Raw genomic sequence first — 25,385 nt, forward strand, 5'->3', positions numbered from 1 at the left:
ATTCATATTAACCGGTAGTCTCTGTGAGGTTCAAAAATAACTTCCGATTACGGAAGGACATTAACGTATTCTACTAACCTTTAGGACATCCCTTAACCTTCTATATGGGTTGGGAATAAAAAAATCGCCCCAAATTTTTTTGGGGTCCCCCTGAAATGCCACGATCAATGAATCACATGCATATGAAAATTAAAAGCTGTCACAAAAAGGCCATATTTCCTAACAGACAGTAAAGAGGAAAAAAAGAAAGAAAAAAAGTAACCCAAGGACGACTATGATTACAATTACATGTGTCCAAGATAGATATTATCAGAGACCGAAACTTCTCCAATTTCTATCATTTCATTGTATTTGATTATCTTCTTCTTCTTGTTGACGTGATAGTAATTAAGAGAAGAAATGGAGACATTAACTCTGGTAGCATACAGTGCAACAGTACGCATGATGTTAAGTTCACTGGAAAAAAATCTACTACCGGATGTTGTCATAAGGAAACTCACTAGATTGATGTTAGCTAATAGACTTCGCTTGGGTTATAAAGCTTCTTCTCATATTCAGCAGTCTGATCTTATCAAATTTGCACAATGTAAGTTCTCACTCATTTTTCACTTTGCTTTCTCGATCTGAATCCGGCTAGTCTTCAAATTAGGTTTTGTAGTATAATAAACAGTTATGCTTTTGTTGTCTCCGATTTTGATTTGATTTACATGTTATTTTGTTATCCTTTTTTAAGCTGGACTGGCTTGTCTCAATCTGACTCCTCCGACTCATTTGAATGTGAGTTGTATAAAACTTTTGAATCTAGTTAGATATGAGCCTAACGAGTCAGGTACTAGGTACCTTCGGCTTACATCTTGTTTGTTTGCAGCTGACTCGGCGTCTGGATCTGAGTCAACCTCTGACTCGGGCCGAGTCTTTTGCATTTTGAGTCAGATCTGACTCGATCTATGACTCAGACATAACCCCTGACTCGGACCCATTTGAGTCAGGTAACATAATACCCCTGACTCACGGGACCAAATCACTGACTCACATTTTTTTGAGTCGAATGAGTCAGATCTGACTCAAAACAAACATATCGAGTCAGATTCAGATGAGTCAGGTGATTTCACTCAGATCCAGATGACTCAATTCCAGACGACTCAGATGAGTCAGGAGTAAACAAACATAGTGTTAGACACTCCCGAGCTAGACGTATAGGTCGAGTCAGAGCTTGAGTTAGAACCAGAAAAATTAATAAAGTACACGATGTGGCATCTGACTTGGACCTAGTCACACGACGTGTCAGATTCAAACGAACAAGGTGTTAGATTGAAACGAACAAGGTGTTAGATAATAATATGGATGAATCATACTGACGATGGTTTGATGATTACAGCTCTTGAAGAAATGCCAATTGCAATCAAGACGGACTTAGCAAAAGAACAACATTATGAGCTGCCCACATCTTTTTTCAAATTAGTCCTCGGGAAATATATGAAATACAGGTGATTATTTCGGCTTAATTCAGTATGTAATCATGTGATATTATGAATTAGAATTTGCAGCTAACTAGCTAGGTGCTATCTAAGTGCAGTCCTAGATATGTGTTTGTTGTTAAAACGTTAATACAACTTGATTCGATTTTGCAGCTGTTGTTACTTTTATGATAAGACTACAACGTTGGAGGACGCGGAACAAGCATCTCTCGAGCTATACTGCGAGAGAGGAAAGATAAGAGATGGTCATACCATTCTTGATGTGGGGTGTGGATGGGGCTCATTTTCATTGTACATTGCGCAGAAGTACAAGAATTGCAACATTACAGGAATTTGCAATTCAAAGACTCAAAAAGAACATATAGAAGAGCAATGCAGGTACACATCAAATTCCAAAAATGAGTCTACTCGTAGGTGTGAATCGAATCCGACTTTGGAAAAAAGAAAAAAATGTCTTCATCGGGTCGTGTCCTGATTCACGCACATTAAAACTTAATTGCTGTCTTCTTGTGAAATTGATGACCAAGCCGGCTCGTTTTCTTTGTATCTGCTTATATCCATATCTTTACATGCGTGATATTTGGCATTTGTCTAAGAAAATAGTTTGTTTTCATGAACAGAGAGCTGCAATTGCAGAACGTAGAGATCATTGTAGCTGATATTAGCACATTTGAAATGGAGGGTTCTTACGATCGAATTGTATCAATAGGGATGTTCGAGGTAAACAATTCATCAAGGCGCCTCTTGTTTCATGGAAAGAGTCAAATTGACTGATTTGTTCTCTTGTAAAATATATATAGCATATGAAGAATTATAAAGAGATTCTTAAGAAGATATCCAGATGGATGAAAGAAGACAGTTTCCTTTTCGTGCACTACTTCTGCCATAAAGTTTTGGCTTACCACTTTGAGGACACAAGTGAAGATGACTGGATCACTAGGTACTTTTTCACTGGAGGGACAATGCCTTCTGCTAACCTACTTCTCTACTTTCAGGTAATCAAATTGCTGAAAATCTATAGTATATGGCTGCAATATTAGTCTTTACTTTATCGGAAAATATTTTAGTTCCCATTTTGTTTACCTCGCTCTATGAATTGGAATAAATGAAGAATGCATTGTGTCTCAATTAAGGTGTGTGATGCAGGATGATGTTTCTATCGTTAACCATTGGCTTGTAAACGGGAAGCATTATGCACAAACGAGGTAACTGTTAACATGTACTACTCTTACAATCATTTTTAAACCATTCCCCTCTAGATATAAATCATCGTATGTTAATTGTAGCAAGGAGTGGCTAACAAGAATGGACAAAAACATAAGCACTATAAAGCCAATTATGGAGTCAACTTACGGGAAGGATTCGGCTGTTAAATGGACCGTGTATTGGCGGATGTTTTTCATCTCAGTTGCTGAACTCTTCGGGTATAATAACGGAGAAGAGTGGATGGTTGCACATTTTCTGTTCAAGAAGAAATAGATTGAGAGATGTGGATGCTCTTATTTTCAAATGTTGTTTATTTCATCTTTTTCAGACATTTCCCAAAGTTATTTTCTTTGGTTTTGACTAAATAAAACTGCATTCTACCGTTCTCACTCATTTCATCATTGCCAAGCCCTGTTTAAATTGAACCTAATAACGGTCAACGGGTAGTTTGGATTTCGACCTGGACGCGAATTTGGTTATTTCGGACAAGGATGTAGCCTCAAGGTTCATTGACTCAAAGTGTTACTCGGTGGTTTTGAACGCGCATCGTTTGGATGAAACTTTGTGTGCGTTTTATTTTGATAAAATAATTTCAAAATTACAAAGAGTTTCTTAAATGGAAGCTGACACAAGGATCATACCAATACATCGGAAAAACAATAAAATTCTAGACCCAAAATTAAAAGATGCATAACACAAATGAATTAAAATGCAACGGATCTAACCAAGGTACTGCAGAAGTCATAGGTTCTTGCAGGAAATGCCGAACAATAGTCGGAAACTCCACAATACTTGTGATTTTTTAGATCCTCCTACCGCATCAGCGCCTACACGGTACACCCCCTTCAAAATTTCTCATTGTCAGTAAAATCTTTTCTCATTGTCGGTAAAATCTGCCATATGGTTGAATCCGGCAGTCCAGCCAGCACCCTTTGTGTTGTTAACTGTATGGATCATCCGGACTGTGTCTTTAAACTTCTCAAACCTCTCTGTGAACATCTTCTCAAACTCCAAATCTATGAATTTTTTGTTCCCAAAATCGTAATCTTTTCGTCTGTAAATAGAGATCCATTTCCAATATAGAGCAAGGAGTTCATCTTCTGATTTCAGAATATCTTCAGTTATCTTCAGATCTGTTTAAATGATAACAACGCAGTTGGAAGATTTAAAATAAAATAAAATAAACAGAAGCACGGCAATATCATCAGCACCAGCTTAATTCGGCATGTTTACCTTTGTCTGAGTATGTGGTTCTTCCTCCCATGCCAATACCAGCAGTTAAAGAATTTAAGCTGAACAAGATAATGAACAAATTTTATGGTAATCAAACAATACATGAATATGGAAAATGATAATTGTGAAAATGATCCGTATTGTATTACATACCTTTCTGACATGATGATTTTTGTTGACTTCCTCAATGTATCTCTTTCCTTTTCTTCCCTTTAGAACAAGATTAATTTGCAAATTTTGAAAAACTCAAGAGAAGGTTTTATCTTGCAATTATATTATACGGAGTATCAATTAGCTGCAACTTGTCTTTAATGCTGAAGGAAGCTTCAGCAGGCGCCATTGTAAACTTTATTCAACTTGAACAATTCAATCTTTTTATTTTATGGAAATTAAGCTTGGTTCAAGACAAATAAATAAATGGAATGCAAGGCACCCGCTCCCTTAAATTTGCTGACTCGATCTTAATTCAACTCGGCTTCAGTTTTTGTATTATTATTATGCTTTTGTGTAGCTGTCTATTGTGTCTGAGAATTTGGAATCCAAAAATTCCTACCCAAGCATGCTTTTTTGTTGAATCCTATTATCGGGGCTTTAAAGTCAAAGGTTTTTTGGTGTTTTTTTTGGGTTCTAACATCCTAAAATGGATAGGGGGAAACCAAATCAATAGTAAAGGTCAAACATACCCTTTCTCAAGGTTTTTAAATCGTGAATCGAATCGTAAATCGTTTTTTGAAATTAGCAATCGAAGCGTATGTTAAATCGTGAATCGAAGATTCATGGTTCATTATTAAACCATAAACGTATACATATAAATATTGTGGAACCATACAAAATATTACTAAATGTTTGATTTATTTTCCTAGTTTTGGTCTTTGGTTCGTATATAAAGTAATAAAGTCCATTAAACATCAAGAAAATCAAGTTGGAACCTTGGTTCAAAGCCACTCGTGGTGCGCAGGATGTCACGGGTTCGATATTGAATCCTTTGAACTAAGTAAAGAATCATAAGTCAAACTTGGTTGACTACGATTCCTTGGAAAAACGCTTCACCCAGCCGAAAAAGTTAATCTTCTCATCTTCTTCTTTACTTCCCCTTTTTCACTTCTTTTTCATTTCATCCTGATGAAATCAGGATGAAAATAATGATCATAATTTTATCATGATGAAATCGTGATCATTAGAAAACTTAAATTATAATTCTTCTTTCTCTCTTCTATTTCTTTTCCATCAAATCGTGATTCTTCATTGTATCGTGATGAAGATGATGACCATAAAAATAACAAAATCTATTATTTTCCTTTCTCTCTTCTTCTTCATCTTTTCCATTGCATATAGAGATGATAGAAAAAATCAAAAGTAAGAAAACCCACCGTTTATTTTTACTTTTGATTGACTAAAAAATTTGATTCGATTAATTTGAGGAAATTTTTTTTTTGAAACTGTATAACGGCTGGGAGTTTACACTTTCCCAACCGTGAACCCTGTATTACGATTGGGAAAGTACATGTTTCTCAACCGTGAACCCTGAACCTACATGTATGGTTGGGAAAGTAAGAACTCACAACCGTAAAAGAGTGTTTACGGCTAGATTTTCCTAGCCGTAAGCTATTCTGATAATCACATAAAAAAAATATAAACAAAGGTCTAATTTCGGTTAGGTTTTCCTCGCCGAAAATGCTTACTTTCGGCTAGGTTCCCCAGCCGTAAACTTGAATTTTCGGCTTGGATAACCTAGCCGTAAACTTGAATTTTCGGCTTGGAAAACCTATCCGTAAACTTGAATTTTCGGCTTGGAAAACCTAGCCGTAACTGTTTCTGATACTTACAAAAAATTGTAGAAAAAATCCTAGCCATAACTTGAATTTTTCGGCTTGGAAAATCTAGCAGAAACTGTTGTGACAGCTAGGAAAACCCCGCCGAAACCAATGTTACGGCTGGGAAACCCAGCCTTAACTGGTTCTAAAATAAAAAATAATCAGAAAAATGAAGACTAGGAGTTCTTTATTTCCCCGCCGTAAACGAAAAATACGGCTTGGAACACCATTATTTCCCAACCGTTTTTCGTTGTACGGTTGGGTCGACAAATTATCCCAGCTGAAAACCAAGCCGAAGTGCAGTTAAAGCTGGGAAAACCTAGCCGTAACTGGTTCTGAAAACCAAAAACAAAATCGAAAAAACTTTCGGTTGGAAAAACCAAGTCGAAACATGGACTCTCGGTTGGGTCGACAAACTATCCCAGCCGTAATCTTGATTCACGGTTGGGAATCTAAGAACTCCCAGCCGTAAATACTTTCAGAAACTGTTTTTTTTTAGCCGAAATTCATCGAGTTGGACTTTTTTAACCATTTAAAACAAAAATAAATAGTGGGTTTTCTTAGTTTTTTCTTTCTATGATGATCATCATCTTTATCATGATATTTGAATGATAAGGAGAAGGAGAAGAAAATAGTTTTGGGCTTTCTTGATGACCATCATCCTCATCATGATGAAATTATGCTCATCATTTTTTCAGAATTTATGAATGAGAAGAGAAGGATGTGGAGAAGATAATAGATTTAGTTTTTTATTTTTTTATGATCTTCATCATGATGAAATCATGATCATCATCTTCATCATGATTGTAAATGATAAGGAGAAGGAGAAAATTATAGGTTTAGGATTTTTTTATTTTATATGAATAATGAAATTTAGGTAATGGTATAATAGACATTAGGAATATGATGTAATAAGGGATAACCTCATTTACTATTTCATGACCCTAAAAAGCCCAATACTAGGATTCTTTTTGTTTGGTTAATTAAGTTCAAGGTAGTTAATATCGCGTATCAGTATCGTATCGGTCGGGTCCTATACACCTATACAAATGATAATATCTGTTGTTACAGGCGATACATCATTTAATATAAAATTTTAAATAATTATAAAACCATGATAAAAAATAATAAGAATCGTACACATATCTGAAATTTCCAGAATACAAGGTGGTTTATTAGCCAATGTTGTGATTGTTGTCCCATTATGCCGGTAAATCTTTTTTATTATCCTTCATATTTATCTTTTATATTTATCTGCCTTGCAATCGAAATATGGTTTACATCTTATATCCTACCATATAGTCATTGATTTTATATTATAAATATATTAGGGTTTTTACCTTCTCCAATTGACATTGTACTTATGTGTAAAGATTAGATGCATGTTGATGAAAAATTTATTCACGAAACCGATATTATCGATGTACAAGTAAAACCGATATGTCGTTCTATATCGGCCTGTACAACCGATAATATCATTTCGTCTTTGTATCGCCGATATTTTCGATATCGTATAGGTATTTTCCGATATCCGATAAAAACCTGTAATATCAGCCTGTACAACCGATATTGACTACCTTGATTAAGTTGTCTCAATATATTGAGAACAACCAACAAGTAAAACAAGTAAATAAGATGAGGATACCCAAAGTTAGCACCTTATGTGTTATGTGGTTCCACCACTGAATCCACTTCTGTTAGAGCATTGCTCGGTCGACCTCGCATGCGTTGCTATCTCAAGCATGTTTGTCAATGTTAGTGATCAAAACTACGAGTCTTTATTTCTATCCTACATAGCTAAGTCTCGGACTAGGATAGAAAAGTGTAGTTGAGCTCAAGGACTTCATGGAGATTCATCATACAACGACGAAGATCTATACAAGGAACCGTGGAACTTCATCAACAAAAAGGTATGTGGAGACTTGAACTTATCTATCACTCAAAATTCTATATATTTTATCTCCTACTTCTTATGAGACAAAAGTCGTATGCTATATAGACTAGATCATACACATTTAACATTTCGAGCTGAGCATTCATTGCTTATCCTTTTCTCGAAATCGTGTGTTGGTAAAGCGTTTCGCTTTAATCAAGTTTATCTTCACCTAGTGAAGAAAGTCATGAAAAGTTTCAATCACTTTGAGAATTGCTCTGACGTGAATCGGTTTGTGAATAACGGCTACATAGTGTCCACTAAGAATGTCTCAATGATTGAAATGAGAGTTTAGATTACATAACCATGTATTCCTTGAGCCGAAGTTTTCGAACTTTGTTGATCAAGAGAAATCGGGAGGAATGTGGAATTGGCTTGCCAAGTCCGCGAACCCAGTCCGCGAACTGTCGGAAGTTCTTGACCGAGAATTTCTGCTGGATTTTCCAAAACTCGTTTGTGTGCTAAGTCCACGAACCCACTCCGCGAACTGGCGGAAGTTCTCTTTCCGAGAATTTCTGCTGAGTTTGGAAAACTCAACCGATTAACTTAAGTCCGCGAACTTGTTTGTGAACTTAAGAGGTTATGATCTAAAGATGTGCTCTGAACATAAAACTTAAATTACTAAGGAATGCTTTATGCAAACCGTGGCTATAAAGTTCATGAGTCGATTCAATCGAATCGATCATCTTTGTTTCAATTGTGTCTTGTGTAGTCACATAAGATATCATAGAAATTGAACAACTCTTTAACTAGTTCATTTGAGTCAATTGGACTAGTTATGGTGAAGAAGAACAAGGTTAATATGAAATGCTCATATGGGTAACCTTTTTGGTTACTATGTTGAATCAACATACGCGTACACGTTTGGGCATGGTTTTCGCAAACCCAGTAAACTTTTGCACAAGTGTGTGTGAAAAGCTATGTTTTCGATCTAACGGTTGAGAAATATTAGCTTGAATCTAAATCAGGTTTTCATCTAACGGTGAATAAGGATTGCTTTGTAACTAAGGAAAAACCCTGATTTGAAGGCTATATAATCTAGCTGTGAGCAAAACTAATCCACACACGTCTGTGTGATACTAGTGCGCTTTCTAGAGTCGATTGTCCTTTAGCCATTGGTTTTCTTCTCTAAAACCAGGTTAACGGCTTAAGAACTTCATTGGGATTGTGAAGCCAGACCGATACTATTTTTATCGTAGTTGTGTGATCTAATCTTGCATCTTCTATCGTACGAGTACAATCAATTGATTGTCTTGATATTTCGAGAGTTCTCCGATAGGAAAGATAAAGAAGTCACACACATCTTCGTCTAACTGTTTGTGATTCCTTGACAAAACACATGTGTAGTCTGGAAGGATTGTAGAGAGGTGATTGATTAATCTAGGTTGTTCTTCGGGAATATAAGACCGGACTATCAATTGGTTCTTGTTCACCTTGATTTTATATCTTAAGACGGAACAAAACCTAGGGTTTATCTGTGGGAGACATATTTATCCTTTGATAGACTTTTTTGTGTGAGACAGATCTGTTTATTATCAAGTCTGTAATTTTTGGTTGCAGAAACTCTTGGTTGTGGGTGAGATCAGCTAAGGGAATCAAGTGCGTAGTATCCTGCTGGCATCAGAGGCATAGAAGTACAACTGTACCTTGGATCGGTGGGAGACTGATTGGGGTTCAACTATAGTCCAGTCTGAAGTTAGCTTGGAGTAGGCTAGTGTCTGTAGCGGCTTAATACAGTGTTTATTCAATCTGGACTAGGCCCCGGGGTTTTTCTGCATTCGCGGTTTCCTCGTTAACAAAATTTCTGGTATTTGTGTTATTTTTTTTCCGCGTTATATTTTATATGATTGAAATAATACAGGTTGTGCGTTCGTGATCATCAATTGGAAATACAACCTTTGGTTGCTGATTGATATTGATTGATCCTTGGACATTGGTCTTTGGTACCTTCCAAGTTATCTCTCTTTGATAAAGAATCGCAGATTTCTATTTGCTTGAGTAAAGATCAAATCGAGAGATAGAGATATAAACTCTTTGATATATCTTTTTATTGATTGAGTCTGACTGTCTAGTTGATGCTCCTAAAAAGTGTATTGGAGTTTGTTCATACAAATTGTTGAGCGAAATATTGGGTGGTGTTGTTAGACCCCCGCTTTTTCAATTGGTATCAGAGCAGGCAAACACGTTAAAGACCTCAAAAGTATGTATTTTTGGCGATCTAACTATATGGACAGTAAAGTCTCAATTGACGCTTCACCAGGTGTAAAAAAAACCGCAAGAAAAGGTATGACAAACTGATGTCTCTTCAAAAAGGGTTGGATGAACAAATCCGGGTCAACCATGATCTTGTTGCAGAAATTGCAGTTCTTAAGGATTTGATATCTATAAATACTCCCTTTGAGAATTTGAAAAAACTCAGTTGTTCCTCTCTCAAGAAATGTCACAAGTCAAATAGTAATCAACGACGAGATGTTGAGAAAATTGATATGACAAGGATCCAGTCAGAGTACCTTCAAAGCATAATCTCATGTTGTGATCCATCCAATCATATACAACAAGCGTGTATGTCTTCTCAAAAGAGTCTTAACGTTGCAAGTAATCTTTGTAAGAAATCTAAAAAACTCTATGATTCTTTAAAAGATGATACAACACTACCAGGAAACTCTAAATCGAGAAGTACTAGTAGTATGGGTGCCTTTGCTTTAAGATCTGCATCTCCTTTTCAATGGTTTCTTGATAGTGGATGCAGTCGACACATGACAGGAGACCTTACGTGGTTTGTTTCATCTGTTGACTATGAAGCAGGACCTGTAACGTTCGGAGATGGAAGTTGTTGCTACATCAGCAAAAAGGGAACGATCAAGCTACCCGGTGTTCCAGAAATCCATGATGTGGTATACGTTAAAGGTATGACTTCTAATCTTCTTTCTATTAGTAAAATTTGCGATAAGGGCCATCGAGTTATCGTCAATGCGAATGGATGTGACATTGTTGACAAATTTGGAAAAGTGATTTTCCAAGGAACTCGTGGTACAAACAACTGTTATCTTCTTGATGCTCAGTTTAGCAACCGCTGCAATTTGACTAAGGTGGAATCTACACATCTTTGGCATGAGCGTTTTGGTCACATCAATTATTTCCTTCTAACTAAGATCATTAACAAAGAACTTGTTAGAGGTAATCCCAAAATCAATGCAAAGATTGAAGGTGTATGTGGTGCCTGTCAAAAGGTTAAGCAAACAAAAGTTCACCATAAATCATCTCGAGATATCCTCACTAAAGCTCCACTTGATTTAATTCATATGGATCTCTTCGGACCAATTCAACAACCCACGGTTGCCGGTAAGAAGTATGCTTTAGTTATGTAGATTATTACACCAAATTTACTTGGGTTGCATTCCTATACCATAAGAATGAAACCCTTGGTGAATTCAAGATTATTGTTAAAAGAATCCAGAACGAACAAGGTCGCAAACTAAAGAAAATTAGAAGCGATCGTGGCACAAAATTCAAAGATACAAAGGTATTTGAGTTCTGTGATGAACTGGGGATCATTCAACAATACTCACTACCGATTACTCCTCAGGCTAATGGTGTTGCTGAAAGAAAGAATAGGAATATCCAGGAAATGTCCAGGGTAATGCTCTGATTAAAGATTTTTCGTGGGTTGTAGTAATAAAGGTTCGAACTCTAAGACTTGTGAAGGTAAAGGATTTTTTTAGACTTATAAAAATATATATACAAAATATTAACAATTTTGGGCGAGAGGTAACCAAGACACTAGATTCCACTACTACGCAAGATTGAATGATAAATATTTCAAAACTCTATTCAATTCTTAAGTCCTCTTTTATCTTTAATTCACTATCAATCATACAAATTCTCAAACATTATTTGTAAACCTTAAGCATAGATTATCAAGAGATTAAACCAAGCATAACCTATCAAACTGAATAACAAATAATTAAGACAATCATTCAAACAATTTAAAACTCTGCAAAAGCAGCGATTAGGTGAATTATATAATTAAATGAAATAGTTACCCATTTATGTTGCGTGAATAGCTTCCTCCATTGTCTTGGTTACGAGGGAATTAACTCATTATGTTGGAAAACCTCTCAAAATATTTTATTAAGCTCAATTGATGTTTACAATAAAGAGAAAGATAAGTAAATGTTCTAAAACAGGATTCTGCGACCCACAGAAGGCGTCCAAAATGAACGACAAAGCTGAGGTGCTGTTGTCGCTGAAATGCTACGACCCACACCTACGACCCACGGACGTGAGTCATTTCCACTGTTGATAAACGACCGCTACTGCGAGTCCGTTCTTCGTGTTCTTGGTGTTCTTCATCAGCAGCAGCAGCAGCAGCAGCAGAGTTTGATCAACTCTTGATTTCTGCGTCTGTGGCTCTCCTCTATTCTCCCAACTCTCGACAGCCCTTCCCTGTGATAGTAGCAACCTATTTATACACCTAAGCCTCATTGAATCTCGCCATAACTCCTCAAAAATCTTCACAATGAAGAAAAATATTTTTGAGAATAATTTCTTATTTCTTCCTCTGTGTACGTTAATTGTCTTGGAAATCTTCATAAACTGATTGATACGCATCCTAGGAGAATATCTGGGCTTAACTACACAAACATGCAACATCTTTTACGTGATTTTCTTTCCAAAAATGAGACGATATTCTTTTCTCTGTTTTGATTGGGAATTGATTTTATGGACAAATTTGATCGATCCCAACCACCATAATATCTTCATATACTCATATCACATATACCCATTAAGTCTAATCTCTTTAATCTCGTTAAAACACCTTCAAATGTCGAATTGAAAATCTGCCAGTAAAGGAAAGAATTTTCCCGCCAAAACAAATTTTGAATTTTGAAAGAAGGTCGCCCCTTATCCAGTGGTCGCCCCTTATCCAAAAGCGAGAGTCCGAATAACACTTGTCCTCCGGGTGCCAAAATCAACTTTTCGAGCCGAATTTTCTTAAAATATTTATTTCCAAAAAATACCTACAAATACATAAAATAACAAAATTAGTACAAAATCGAGTGCCAACAATACGGACATTGAGGACAAATTAGACACAAAAATGTGTCTATCAAATACCCCCAAACTTATTATTTGCTAGTCCTCGAGCAAAATTTATTCTTGAAAAGTGACCGAGTTAATCTCGGGTGGGTTTATCAGAGGTGTACCCACAAAAACCAATACTCCAGACCCTAGCTATCTACGCAGAACCTTGGAAAGCACTAAAGAACCTCCTTGGTTGGCATACAATTATTGACTCTAAGAGGAAGAACCCTGATGCGAAATTCCAATTACTGTACACGAGTTTGCACTCAAGCATACTAAAATCCATATAAGTGACAGAGCTCTACTAAGATAGTTTCACGATGGACATCATACTCGGAGTCAGACTAATCACATGAAAAGATTAAGAAGATGGAAAAAGAAAAATGTAGATGGTTGAAAAGAGAACGGTGTTTCCCATATCTGTCTGAAGGCCTCTGCCAAGATGAACCTAACCTAAATGACTGAGATACCGGTCTGACTAATATTAACACACTGGCATATACAAGGGAACCAGTGGTCAATAACTTAAATCTAGATCAACAAACTGGCAAATACAAGGGAACCAGCAGTTGACTACACATAACAATAACCATTTTTTTTTTTTAACTTAACGGCATGAATAGATCTTTTGGATCCAAGCGCATGCTTCTTGTCAACAGATTACACGATAGTTCCCACGGGTCCTGCATTCCACGCTTGCTTAGGCGACGGAAACAGGGAGAACACACGCATATTGCTATCCAAGTGTTAATACTTATTCCGATTGGTCTAACTGGTCCGGTCTTTTTTTTTTTTTTTTTTTTTTTTTGAAAAAGGTAACTCAGTCACTCTATTTCACCCTAGCAAAGGTAACAACTTGAATCGTGTGCCCCACCAAATCACTTGAAACAAAAGAAAACTAAAAATAGAAAGTGAAAAGGACTCGACAAGATATGGCGAAACTATCATGTTATTTCTAACACCTGAGCTCTGTGCTTTTATGAATAGACTCTATAGATGTTTCCATCTAGTCAGATTGGTTCCTCAACTCCTAAAACAAAAATGTTTCCATCCACTTAGATTGGTTAGTGCTATCCTAAATACGCATAAATTTCTAGGCTCTGGAGTTTAATTATTACAACTAAAAAGTTTCTCCCATACCCCCAAACTTAAATCTAACATTGCCCTCAATGTTCTAAAGATGAAACTAAAAGCATGAACAAGGAGAAACTGTTACCATTTGAAGCGAAAGAGTTAAGGAAAGATATTACCGTGTTGCATGAGATTGGGTTACCTCCCAAGAAGTGCTAAGTTTAAAGTCTTCAGCCAGACTTAGGAAAGGATTAGTCAACTCGAACCATAAAGTAACAGTCGAAATAACTGTGGGTCTTCAAAACGAAAAAGAGCTGACCAAAGGAAACTGCAGTGAACCAAGAAAATGTACAAGACTAGCATGCCCTTACCTAGTTTCCTGATAACTATCGCTAATTGTGGTTCAGGTTCAGGTTCTATGAAAGGCTCTAAATAGAATATTTTCATTGGCTGCGTTTCTTCATAGGTTGGATCCAAATTATTAGGTCTTAGAGTCTGTAAAAACTCAAATAAGAACTTAGAATCACAAAATAATAACCTAAATAATTGCGGATCCTCTAAGTCAATCAGATATGACTTACATAGTTGACCACAGTGAGAGTAGTGGTCATTCTTAGGAAAATGTGTCGATTCCATTAACCTAAAGTACTTAGGCTTAGTCTCAGAACTTAATAAGTGACACATTTGAAATCTATACGTTCCCACAATTGGAAGAAAACTATTTGGTGGGAAAACAAAATCAATCTTGGTATTATTGCATGGGTTAACCACATCAACCAGAGGATGGGTTTCTAACATTTGAGACTCTTGTTGGATATCATTAGGTTCTGGAAAACGATTATGAAGATAATCTTGTAAAATGGTTGAGGCATTGATGTCAAGTCCCAAGTGAGGGACCTTACTGAGGGTTAAAGCACATGGAGAATGATACTCACCCCCAAACTTAGAGTTTTCGGCGTCTCTAGATAGACTAGTCATAACCTCCCTAATTTCTTGGTCGGCAATTGATTTTTCTAAGTCAGGTTCATCCTCGCTAATCTCTACAAGTTCATCTAAGACTATTGTTTCTAAATCGTTTGACACGATCTCAAGATAAACTGGTTCCTCTAAACCATCATCGGTTTCGTAAACAGGACATACTACATCGTCTGAAACGGGGGTATCTCTAGTCAAATCCTCGTCCTTTTGAATAGGTGAATAATTTTTAAAATTATTAGGATCTGAATCAGAAATAATATAATCATTATAAGGCTCAACTGGGGTAACAAATTCCTGATCACTATTCCCACATATTTCAGATTCTTCATCATCACTATCCTCATCATCATGATACAATTTTTGAAATTCAAGAATTCTCAATCTTTGTTCCAAACTACATGGTCTATGTTTATAATATTTCTCATAGATCGTTAGAGGTGATTCCTCAATAAAAGTTGGAGTATCCATATATCGCTGCCCACGCATATATTCACCAAGAGTCATTTCCGAAGACGTCTCTTGATAACGAGAATTTCTAGACATATATTCTCGCAACGTCATCGCAGGTGGCGTCTCCTCAAAAGGATTCATCACCGAAGAAATATAAACTACAGAGGGATTCTATACAATCACAAACAAGGCCGACTCGACTCCACCAAAGCAAACCTAAAGATTTCTAGCAAACAAAAAGCATGATGGCTCCACTTAGATTGTTTCTAGACCAGCTTCTATCTTTCGAAAGGGAATTCGTTGCAATTTGAGCAAACCCCTCTGGAATCAATCCGAGTCAAAGTAAGTTGAATTGAGGCGAGGGAAGCTCAGTGGAGCTTTGATACCCAAGGCCTCACCGCTATCACAAGGCGGCGCAGTCACGCATTCAACTCACAGAAACCATCATGAACTTTGGAGTGTGCTTAAAGAGCAACCAATATTTTTCGAACGAGTTTCCTATTAAGCTCGTTACCCTATCGGTCTCGTTCTATTCCAAATTTTAAAGCTTAGGTTCGCGTTCGGTTTCGTTTTCCTAAGGCGGGCAAGAAGAGAACGGTGATGAAATCCGAACCCTTATCTTGTTTAGGCCAGTCCTTGCCCTTTACTAGGAAAATAAAGACAGTTCGGTTCGTCCTCAAACAATTATCACCTTAAGGCAGACAGTAACCCGCTTGCAGGAGATTCGCGGGTGTTTCGATTGGACTTACCTCCCGTACCAGACGGGCGATGAACCGTTGTCGTCGACTCGGGCCAGGACTCCTATGCCGTGTGCGAACCCGAGGGGCCGAGACGATATAGTAATCGTCGTCCTTCCCTACACACAGTTTATATAATAATTTTTTTTTTTTTTTTTTTTAATAATAATACCCTTCCGTAGGGTTAAAAAAAAATAAAGTCCAATTGTTTAAAGTCCAAAGTCCAAAATAAATAAATAAATAAAAATTACAGTTTTCCTCACACACTCTAAAAAAAAAAATTAAAAATTAAATCCTAAAATTGTCCTTTTTTTCTTCTCTTTTCGCTTTTCGCTTTAAGATTTTTCCTCTCCAAGTCCTTAGTTTTCACTTTGAACCTGCAAAATAAAGACAAAAAGAAACGTAAAAAGGAACAAACAATTCTAAAAAAAAAATAATGATAAACCTAAAAAAAATAAATCAATCTATATACAAGTCCGCGTCGGCGGCGCCATTTTGTTTAAAAGATTTTTCGTGGTTGTAGTAATGATGATAAGGGGTATCGTTCAAACTCGGACTTGTGAAGGTAATGGATTTTTAGATTTATAAAAAATTATATACACAAAAATATTAACAATGGTGCAAGAGGTACTGGGGTTTAGGATTCCACCGAATTCATTTCTTAAGGTTCAAATAATGATTCTTTTAACAATTATAGCTCAGTAAATATATAAAATATATTGACTCTTATATTTGCCAAGATAAATTCTCCAAATATTAGATGTAAATGTTATGCATGAGGCATCAAATCATCTAAGCTAAGCATGCCGCATCAAATCAAATGACAACTAATTTTTTCAAATCATAATTTCAATTAAAATTAGTGCAAAAGTCATGAGAAGAATTAAATATAATTACCCAAGTGTGAAATAAGGCTTCCTCCATCACCCCAGTGTTGGGGTTTAGCTCATCATGGTGTAATTCATCTCAAAATATATTATTATTAAGCTCAATTGATGTTTACAATAAAGAGAAAGATAAGTAAATGTTCTAAAACAGGATTCTGCGACCCACAGAAGGCGTCCAAAATGAACGACAAAGCTGAGGTGCTGTTGTCGCTGAAATGCTACGACCCACACCTACGACCCACGGACGTGAGTCATTTCCACTGTTGATAACGACTGCTACTGCGAGTCCGTTCTTCGTGTTCTTGGTGTTCTTCATCAGCAGCAGCAGCAGCAGAGTTTGATCAACTCTTGATTTCTGCGTCTGTGGCTCTCCTCTATTCTCCCAACTCTCGACAGCCCTTCCCTGTGATAGTAGCAACCTATTTATACACCTAAGCCTCATTGAATCTCGCCATAACTCCTCAAAAATCTTCACAATGAAGAAAAATATTTTTGAGAATAATTTCTTATTTCTTCCTCTGTGTACGTTAATTGTCTTGGAAATCTTCATAAACTGATTGATACGCATCCTAGGAGAATATCTGGGCTTAACTACACAAACATGCAACATCTTTTACGTGATTTTCTTTCCAAAAATGAGACGATATTCTTTTCTCTGTTTTGATTGGGAATTGATTTTATGGACAAATTTGATCGATCCCAACCACCATAATATCTTCATATACTCATATCACATATACCCATTAAGTCTAATCTCTTTAATCTCGTTAAAACACCTTCAAATGTCGAATTGAAAATCTGCCAGTAAAGGAAAGAATTTTCCCGCCAAAACAAATTTTGAATTTTGAAAGAAGGTCGCCCCTTATCCAGTGGTCGCCCCTTATCCAAAAGCGAGAGTCCGAATAACACTTGTCCTCCGGGTGCCAAAATCAACTTTTCGAGCCGAATTTTCTTAAAATATTTATTTCCAAAAAATACCTACAAATACATAAAATAACAAAATTAGTACAAAATCGAGTGCCAACAATACGGACATTGAGGACAAATTAGACACAAAAATGTGTCTATCATGCTCCACAACAAAAACTTACCTTTAAGATTTTGGGGAGAAGCTGTCTTTACATCATGCTATTTGATCAACCGTGTGTATTTGCGGTCTAAAACCCTTAACACTCCTTATGAGCTATGGTATGGAAGGAAACCCAACCTACACTATCTCAGGGTGTTTGGAAGTAAGTGTTATATTCTGAAAGATCGAGAACAGAGAGGGAAATTTGACACCAAAAGTGACGAAGGTATATTTCTTGGCTATGTGTCTGATAGTCGTGGTTTTCGATTTTTTAATCTCAGAACACAAGTCATGATGGAATCTTCTAATGTTATCATCGACGATATTAGTAATTTTCGTCAAGATTGTTCTCCTGCTGAGTAGCCTCCAACAGAGACAATTGAGAAATTCAAAGAAATTCCAGAATCAATTGAAGTTATCCCAACTGTTACTGATCCTGACATTTCTAGTGATAAGGAGAAGAGCACTGATCAAGCCATTCATGATGAACAAGAATGTGTCTCTCCACGACATTTATGGGTTCAAAGGAATCATGACCCCAACAGTATTATTGGGGGAAGGGATTCTACAACCAAAACAAGGGGTCAACTTCAAAATATATGCAATTTTGGTTGTTATCTTTCGCAGGTGGAACCAAGGAATATTGATGAAGCTCTGAAAGATCCTTTTTGGGTCAATGCGATGCATGAAGAGTTAAATCAATTTGAAATACAAGATGTATGGGAACGTGTACCTTGTCCTCCAAATGTCAATATTGTCGGTACCAAATGGATATTTAAGAACAAGTCTAATGAATTTGGCACAATTGTCAGAAATAAAGCTAGAGTTGTCACTCAAGGATATTCACAGATTGAAGGAATTGATTTTGACAAAACCTTTGCTCCTGTGGAACATCTTGAGTCCATTCGACTTTTATTGTCCCATGCCTGCTTTATCAAGGTTAAATTATTTCAGATGGACATAAAATCAGCATTCCTGAATGGAATTCTAAAAGAGGAAGTCTTTGTAGCTCAACCTAAGGGATTCGAAAATCCAAACTTCCCAGATCACGTACTGAAGCTCAAGAAGGCATTATATGGATTGAAGCAAGCACCAAGAGCGTGGTTTCAGAAACTTACTACCTCTCTTATTAAAAAAGGATTTTCAAGAGGAGGAGCTGATAAAATATTGTTTACCAAATGGAGTGCGAAAAATGTTGTAATTGCTAAAAACTATGTAGATGATATCAGCTATGGATCAACTTCTGAGAAATTCGCAAAAGACTTTCAAGTCTCTCTTGCTAAAGAATTTGAGATGAGCAATGTTGGTGAATTAAGATACTTCTTAGGATTACAGATTCAACAACATAAGGAGGGGATTTACTTGTCCCATGAGAAGTACGCACGTAATATTGTGTCAAGATTTGGTCTGGATAAGTCTTCTCCTAAGATGACTCCCATGCCTACTACTGGTAAATTACACAGGGATGAGAAAGGAGAAAAAGTGGATCAAAAATTTTATCGATCCATTATAGGTCGCCTTTTGTATCTTACAGCTACTAGACCTGATATTTCCTTCAGTGTTGGTTGTTGTGCCAGGTTTCAGGCGGATCCAAGAGAATCTCATCTTGCAGCTGCAAAAAGAATCATATGATACATAAATCACACTGTTGGGTATGGTCTCTCATATACTTTTGATAATAATACTGATCTTTCTACGTATTCTAATGCTGATTGGGCAGGATGTGTAGAATACAGAAAAAGTACATTACGGGTTTTTTACTATGTGGATCTCAATCTTTTAGCATGGCATAGCAAGAAGAAAAACTCTCAACCCCAGTCTACATGTGAAGCAAAGTACATTGCTGCCGGATCATGTTGTACTCAACTTCTATGGATGAAACAAATGCTTGCTTATTACAGAGTTGATACTGGAATAATGAAAATCTTTTGTGATAACTCCAGTGCGATTCGAATTACTGAGAATCATGTTGAGCACTTAAGAACAAAGCACATTGACATAAGATACCATTTTATTCGAGATCTTTATGAAAACGGTATCATTGGTATGGAATTTTTGCCTTCCGAACAACAATTGGCTGATATTCTCACCAAACCCTTAGACACTGCAACTTTCCAACACTTGCGGCAGTCTATTGGTGTTGTTTTGGTTCATTAAATCGTTTCGATGACTCTTGCCCCTATGCTTATTCTTATCTTTTGGGCAATTGAGTCTGAAACTCCAGTTGGTACGTTCCAAGTTCAGTTTCTGTAAGATTGTTGTTATCTTTTAGTATCTCTTTTGTGTTTCAAAATTCTTCTTTTCTTTCGAAATTAAGGTCGCTCTTGTTGTTCTTTCGGGAATGACATCAAATGGGGGACAGTTCTTTTGAACTTGTGCTTAATGGTAATATCTTAAGTGGTGTGCGGCTATGGAGTTTTATAGGGGTTATCTTGTATCTTAAAACTCCTTGATGAATTAATTTAGCTTCGGCTTTATGATTGCATCTAAATTAAGTTGGTATGTATTTTTCTTTTAGTCTATGAAATGTCTCTTGTGGAAATTTCATTATGATCCCGTTCTTGTACCTTTGCCAATTTTATTGACAAAAAGGGGGAGAAATAATGTTGTTCACACTACAAATACATATGGTTTTCGGATCATTGTGTAAGGGGGAGTGGTTTCCATGATCGAGACGGAGTATTGACTAAGGGGGAGTGATACATATCACCGTAGTATTATTGTTAAAGTCGTGATACAATTGGACTTTGATGTTACATAATAATACTATGACACTGTATAATTATGATCGAGAATCTCGATTTCTCTCATTGATATAGCTACGGATCTTCAAGAACGGTGATGCTAAACTTACAACCTTTGGTATCATTTGAGTACTTGGAAGGACGAAGATTTCAGGGAACGTTGAAGATTAGACTATGGAATAAGAGCCACTAAAGTTTATATTTTTTGTATTCCATATGTATTAATAGTTTTGTCACTAAAATTGACAAAGGGGGAGATTGTTAGAGAATTTCTCGGTCAACCTCGCATGCGTTACTATCTCAAGCATGTTTGTCAATGTTAGTGATCAAAACTATGAGTCTTGATTTCTAGCCTACATAGCTAAGTCTCGGACTAGGATAGAAAAGTGTAGCTGAGATCAAGGACTTCATGGCGATTCATCATACAATGAAGAAGATATATACAAGGAACCGTGGAACTTCATCAACAAAAAGGTATGTGGAGACTTGAACTTATCTATCACCCAAAAGTCTATCTATTCTATATCCTACTTCTTATGAGACAAACGTCGTATGCTACATAGACTAGATCATACACATTTCACATTTCGAGCTGAGCATTCATTGCTTATCCTTTTCTCGAAATCGTGTGTTGGTAAAGCGTTTCGCTTTGATCAAGTTTATCTTCACCTAGTGAAGAAAGTCATGAAAAGTTTCAATCACTTTGAGAATTGCTCTGACGTAAATCGGTATATGAATAACGGCTACATAGTGTCCTCTGAGAATGTCTCAATGATTGAAATGGGAGTTTAGATTACATAACCATGTATTCCTTGAACCGAAGTTTTCGAAATTTGTTGATCAAGATAAATCAGGAGGATTGTGGAATTGGCTTGCCAAGTCCGTAGACTCAGTCTGGGAACTGTCAGAAGTTCACGACCGAGAATTTCTGCTGGATTTTCCAAAACTCGTCCGAGAACCCAGTCCACGAAATGGCGGAAGTTCTCTTTCCGATAATTTCTGCCGAGTTTGGAAAAATCAACCGATTAACTTAAGTCCGCGAACTTGTTTGTGAACTTAAGAGGTTATGATCTAAAGATGTGCTCTGAGCATGAAACTTAAATTACTAAGGAATGCTTTATGCAAGCCGTGGCTATAAAGTTCATGAGCTGATTCAATCGAATCGAATCATCTTTGTTTCAATTGTGTCTTGTGTAGTTACATAAGATCTCATAGCAAATGAACAACTCTTTAACTAGATCATTTGCAGTCAATTGAACTAGTTATGGTGAAGAAGAACAAGGTTAATATGAAATGCTCATATGGTTAACCTTTTGGGTTACTATGTTGAATCGACATACACGTACACGTTTGGGCATGGTTTTCGCAAACCTAGTAACCGTTTACACAAGTGTGTGTGACAATCTAAGTTGTCGATCTAACGGTTGAGAAATATTAGCTTTAATCTAAATCAGGTTTTCATCTAACGGTGAATAAAGATTGCTTTGTAACTAAGGCAAAACCCTTATTTGAAGGCCATATAAAGGAGACATCTAGCTTTGAGAAAAACTAATCCCCACACGTATGTGTGATAATAGTGCGCTCGCTAGAGTCGATTCACCTTTAATCTTTGATTTTCTTCTCTAAAACCAGGTTAACGACTTAAAGACTTCATTGGGATTGTGAAGCCAGACCGATACTACTTTTATCGTAGTTGTGTGATCTTATCTTGCATCTGCTATCGTACCAGTACAATCGATTGATTGGCTTGAGATCGTGAGAGTTCTCCGATAGGCAAGATAAATAAGTCACAAACATCTTCGTCTCAGTGTTTGTGATTCCTCGACAAACCTCCTGTGTAGTCAGGAAGGATTGTAGAGAGGTGATTGATTAATCTAGGTTTTTATTTGAAAATATAAGACCGGATTATCAATTGGTTCATGTTAACCTTGATTTTATATCTTAAGACGGAAAAAACCTAGGGTTTATCTGTGGGAGACAAATTTATCCTTTGATAGACTTTTCTGTGTGAGACAGATCTGTTTATTATCAAGTCTTTGATTTTGGGTTGCAACAACTCTTGGTTGTGGGTGAGATCACCTAAGGGAATCGAGTTTGTGTATCCTGCTGGAATCAGAGGCGTAGGAGTACAACTGTACCTTGGATCGGTGGGAGTTGGGTTCAATTATAGTCCAGTCCGAAGTTTGCTTGGAGTAGGCTAGTGTCTGTAGCGTCTTAATACAGTGTGTATTCAATCTGGACTAGGTCCCGGGGTTTTTCTGCATTTGCGGTTTCCTCGTTAACAAAATTTCTGGTATCTGTGTTGTTTCTTTTCCGCATTATATTTTATATAATTGAAATAATACAGGTTTTGTGTTTGTGATCATCAATTGGAAATCCAACCTTTGGTTGTTGATTGATATTGATTGATCCTTGGACATTGGTCTTTGGTACCGTCCTAGTTATCTCTCTTTGATAAAGACTCGCAGATTTCTATTTGCTTGAGTAAAGATCAAATCGAGAGATTGAGATGTAAACTATTTGATATATCTTTTTATTGATTGAGTCTGAATGTCTAGTTGATTCTCATAAAAAAGTATATTGGAGTTTGTCCATACAAATTGCTGAGCGAAATATTGGGTGGTGTTGTTAGACCCCTTCTTTTTCAACTTCATATAGTGTTGCACGGTATGTACATTCTCCAAGCATATTTGGAACTTGTTAATCCCAGCTTGCTGCAGGTTTGCATTTCCTAATGGAGGTCTCTGCTGTCATGAAAGCTCAACAACTTGCTTGGTTCAAAGTTGATGCACCTAATTCTAGCGTTGATGCTTCAGCCGGCGGGGAATTCTGATTTGGGAAAATCTTTTGAGAAATCCTCAAAGAAATACGGTTCAGCTGGCGGGGAATTCTGATTTGGGAAAAATCTTTTGAGCAATCCTCAAAGAAATACAAAGGTTTGAGTCAAACCTTATGTAGAGGTTTTAGTCGGTTAGAGCATATCTCGGCCGACCTCTCATGCATTGCTATCTCAAGCATGTTTGTCAATGTTAGTAATCAAAACTATGAGTCTTGATTTCTAGTATACATAGCTAAGTCCCGGAGTAGGATATAAAAGTGTAGTTGAGCTCAAGGACTTCATGGCGATTCATCATACAACGACGAAGATCTACTCAAGGAACCGTGGAACTTCATCAACAAAAACTTATGTAGATACTTGAACTTATCTATCACTTAAAAGTCTATCTCTTCTATCTCCTACTTCTTATGAGACAAAAGTCGTATGTTATATAAACTGGATCATACACATTTGATATTTCGAGCCGAGTATATCTCGCCTATCTATATCTCGAAATCATGTGTTGGTAAAGAGTTTCGCTTTGATCGGGTTTATCTTCACCTAATGACGAAAGTCATATTGTTTCAATCACTTTAAAAATCGCTTTGACGAGAAACAGTGTAACAACTATATAACGTCCTCTAAGAATGTTTCAATGGTTGGAATGAGAGTTTAGTGTAGGATCAGAATCTAGCAGCAATAATTCCTCAGCGAAATTATCAACAACACAACACAACAGCGTCGCAGAACAATTTCATAAATGACATAATAAACGACGTCATCTAAAATCATCAGAAAAATGTGATGGTTCTGCGAAAATAAGAGAGTTTGTGAGATTAACATTTTTAAGGTTGCGAGAATGTCGCAAGATATATCCGAAAATAAATGACAGATTAGCTGTCATCCACTATGTACTTCCCTATAAATAGTCGTTCAGTTGTAAAGGAAGGGAGAGATCTTTTTTGAGTAAGAAACAAGTAAATAGGAGAGAGAAAATCTAGATCAGTGGTTATTCTCGATTCCTTTATCTTTTCTTGTAATATTGTTCAAAGATTCATCAATAAAATTAAGATTTTTAATCTAAAATGAGTTGAATGTTAATGAAATCATATGAGGGATGTAGTGTAGGATTTCCTGCAACTACATAATGGCGCTAGAAACAAGGAACATTGAAGATTATTCTAGAAAAATTGAAGATTAATATTGAGATTATTGAAGATTTGGAGTGATTGATTAAGAATTTTACATAATTTCTTGCAATTCGTTAACATTGAAGAAATGGCTATAAGAAGAAATACATCAGAACAACCAACTACTGTTAGAAAAAGCAAGAGAATTGCTAGAAGGGAAAGAAGTGAAATGGGAGAATCTACTGGAATGAGAAATAATAGAGAAAATCAAATTCAACCACCAGTTCAACAAACACTAGTACAATGGAGGAATACAGATTATGATAGGGTTAGTATACACACTTGGCAATCAAATTCAGCAGAAGAAGTAGAAGAAGAGCAAGAAACCAGAAACCATAGACAGGTAGAGAAAAATCAAGAAGCAGATGAAGTAATAATTCATGGAGATGAGGAAATTGGAGCGTTAGAAACGTTGAGACGAAGAATACACGAAGAAAGAAGAGCTGAGGCAGAAGAACATGCGAATTTAACAAGGCAAAATCACGAATTGAGGATGGAAAATATGAGACTACAGAGTAGAAGATCGAGAAGTATTACAAAATCATATTCAAGATCGACTAGAAGAGAAATGAGGCGAAACTCACCCACAATTAATGCTGGAAACAATATTCAAAAAGAAATATCAAATCCTAATGAAGAATATCGCGAAAATAGAGAAAAAACTGATGATCGTTACGTTCCACAAAATCAAA

At 36.5% G+C, this 25,385-nt stretch overlaps 2 protein-coding genes across 2 annotated transcripts; one reads left to right on the forward strand and one right to left on the reverse strand.

Annotated features, from left to right (window-relative positions):
- Positions 1-248: 248 nt before the first annotated feature.
- LOC113354490 ((S)-coclaurine N-methyltransferase-like) lies at positions 249-3,077 on the forward strand. Its single transcript, XM_026597809.1, has 7 exons — positions 249-586; positions 1,379-1,487; positions 1,632-1,856; positions 2,099-2,198; positions 2,279-2,473; positions 2,625-2,683; positions 2,765-3,077. The coding sequence occupies exons 1-7, from the start codon at positions 400-402 to the stop codon at positions 2,955-2,957; spliced, it is 1,068 nt and encodes a 355-aa protein (XP_026453594.1). The 5' UTR covers positions 249-399; the 3' UTR covers positions 2,958-3,077.
- Positions 3,078-3,246: 169 nt separating this feature from the next.
- Positions 3,247-4,257, reverse strand: LOC113354491. Its single transcript, XM_026597810.1, has 3 exons — positions 4,071-4,257; positions 3,918-3,976; positions 3,247-3,817 (listed from the first exon to the last, which is right to left on the reverse strand). The coding sequence occupies exons 1-3, from the start codon at positions 4,079-4,081 to the stop codon at positions 3,546-3,548; spliced, it is 342 nt and encodes a 113-aa protein (XP_026453595.1). The 5' UTR covers positions 4,082-4,257; the 3' UTR covers positions 3,247-3,545.
- Positions 4,258-25,385: the final 21,128 nt, after the last annotated feature.

Source organism: Papaver somniferum, chromosome 2 (genome assembly GCF_003573695.1).
Source record: "Papaver somniferum cultivar HN1 chromosome 2, ASM357369v1, whole genome shotgun sequence".
NCBI classification, from domain to species: Eukaryota; Viridiplantae; Streptophyta; class Magnoliopsida; order Ranunculales; family Papaveraceae; genus Papaver; species Papaver somniferum.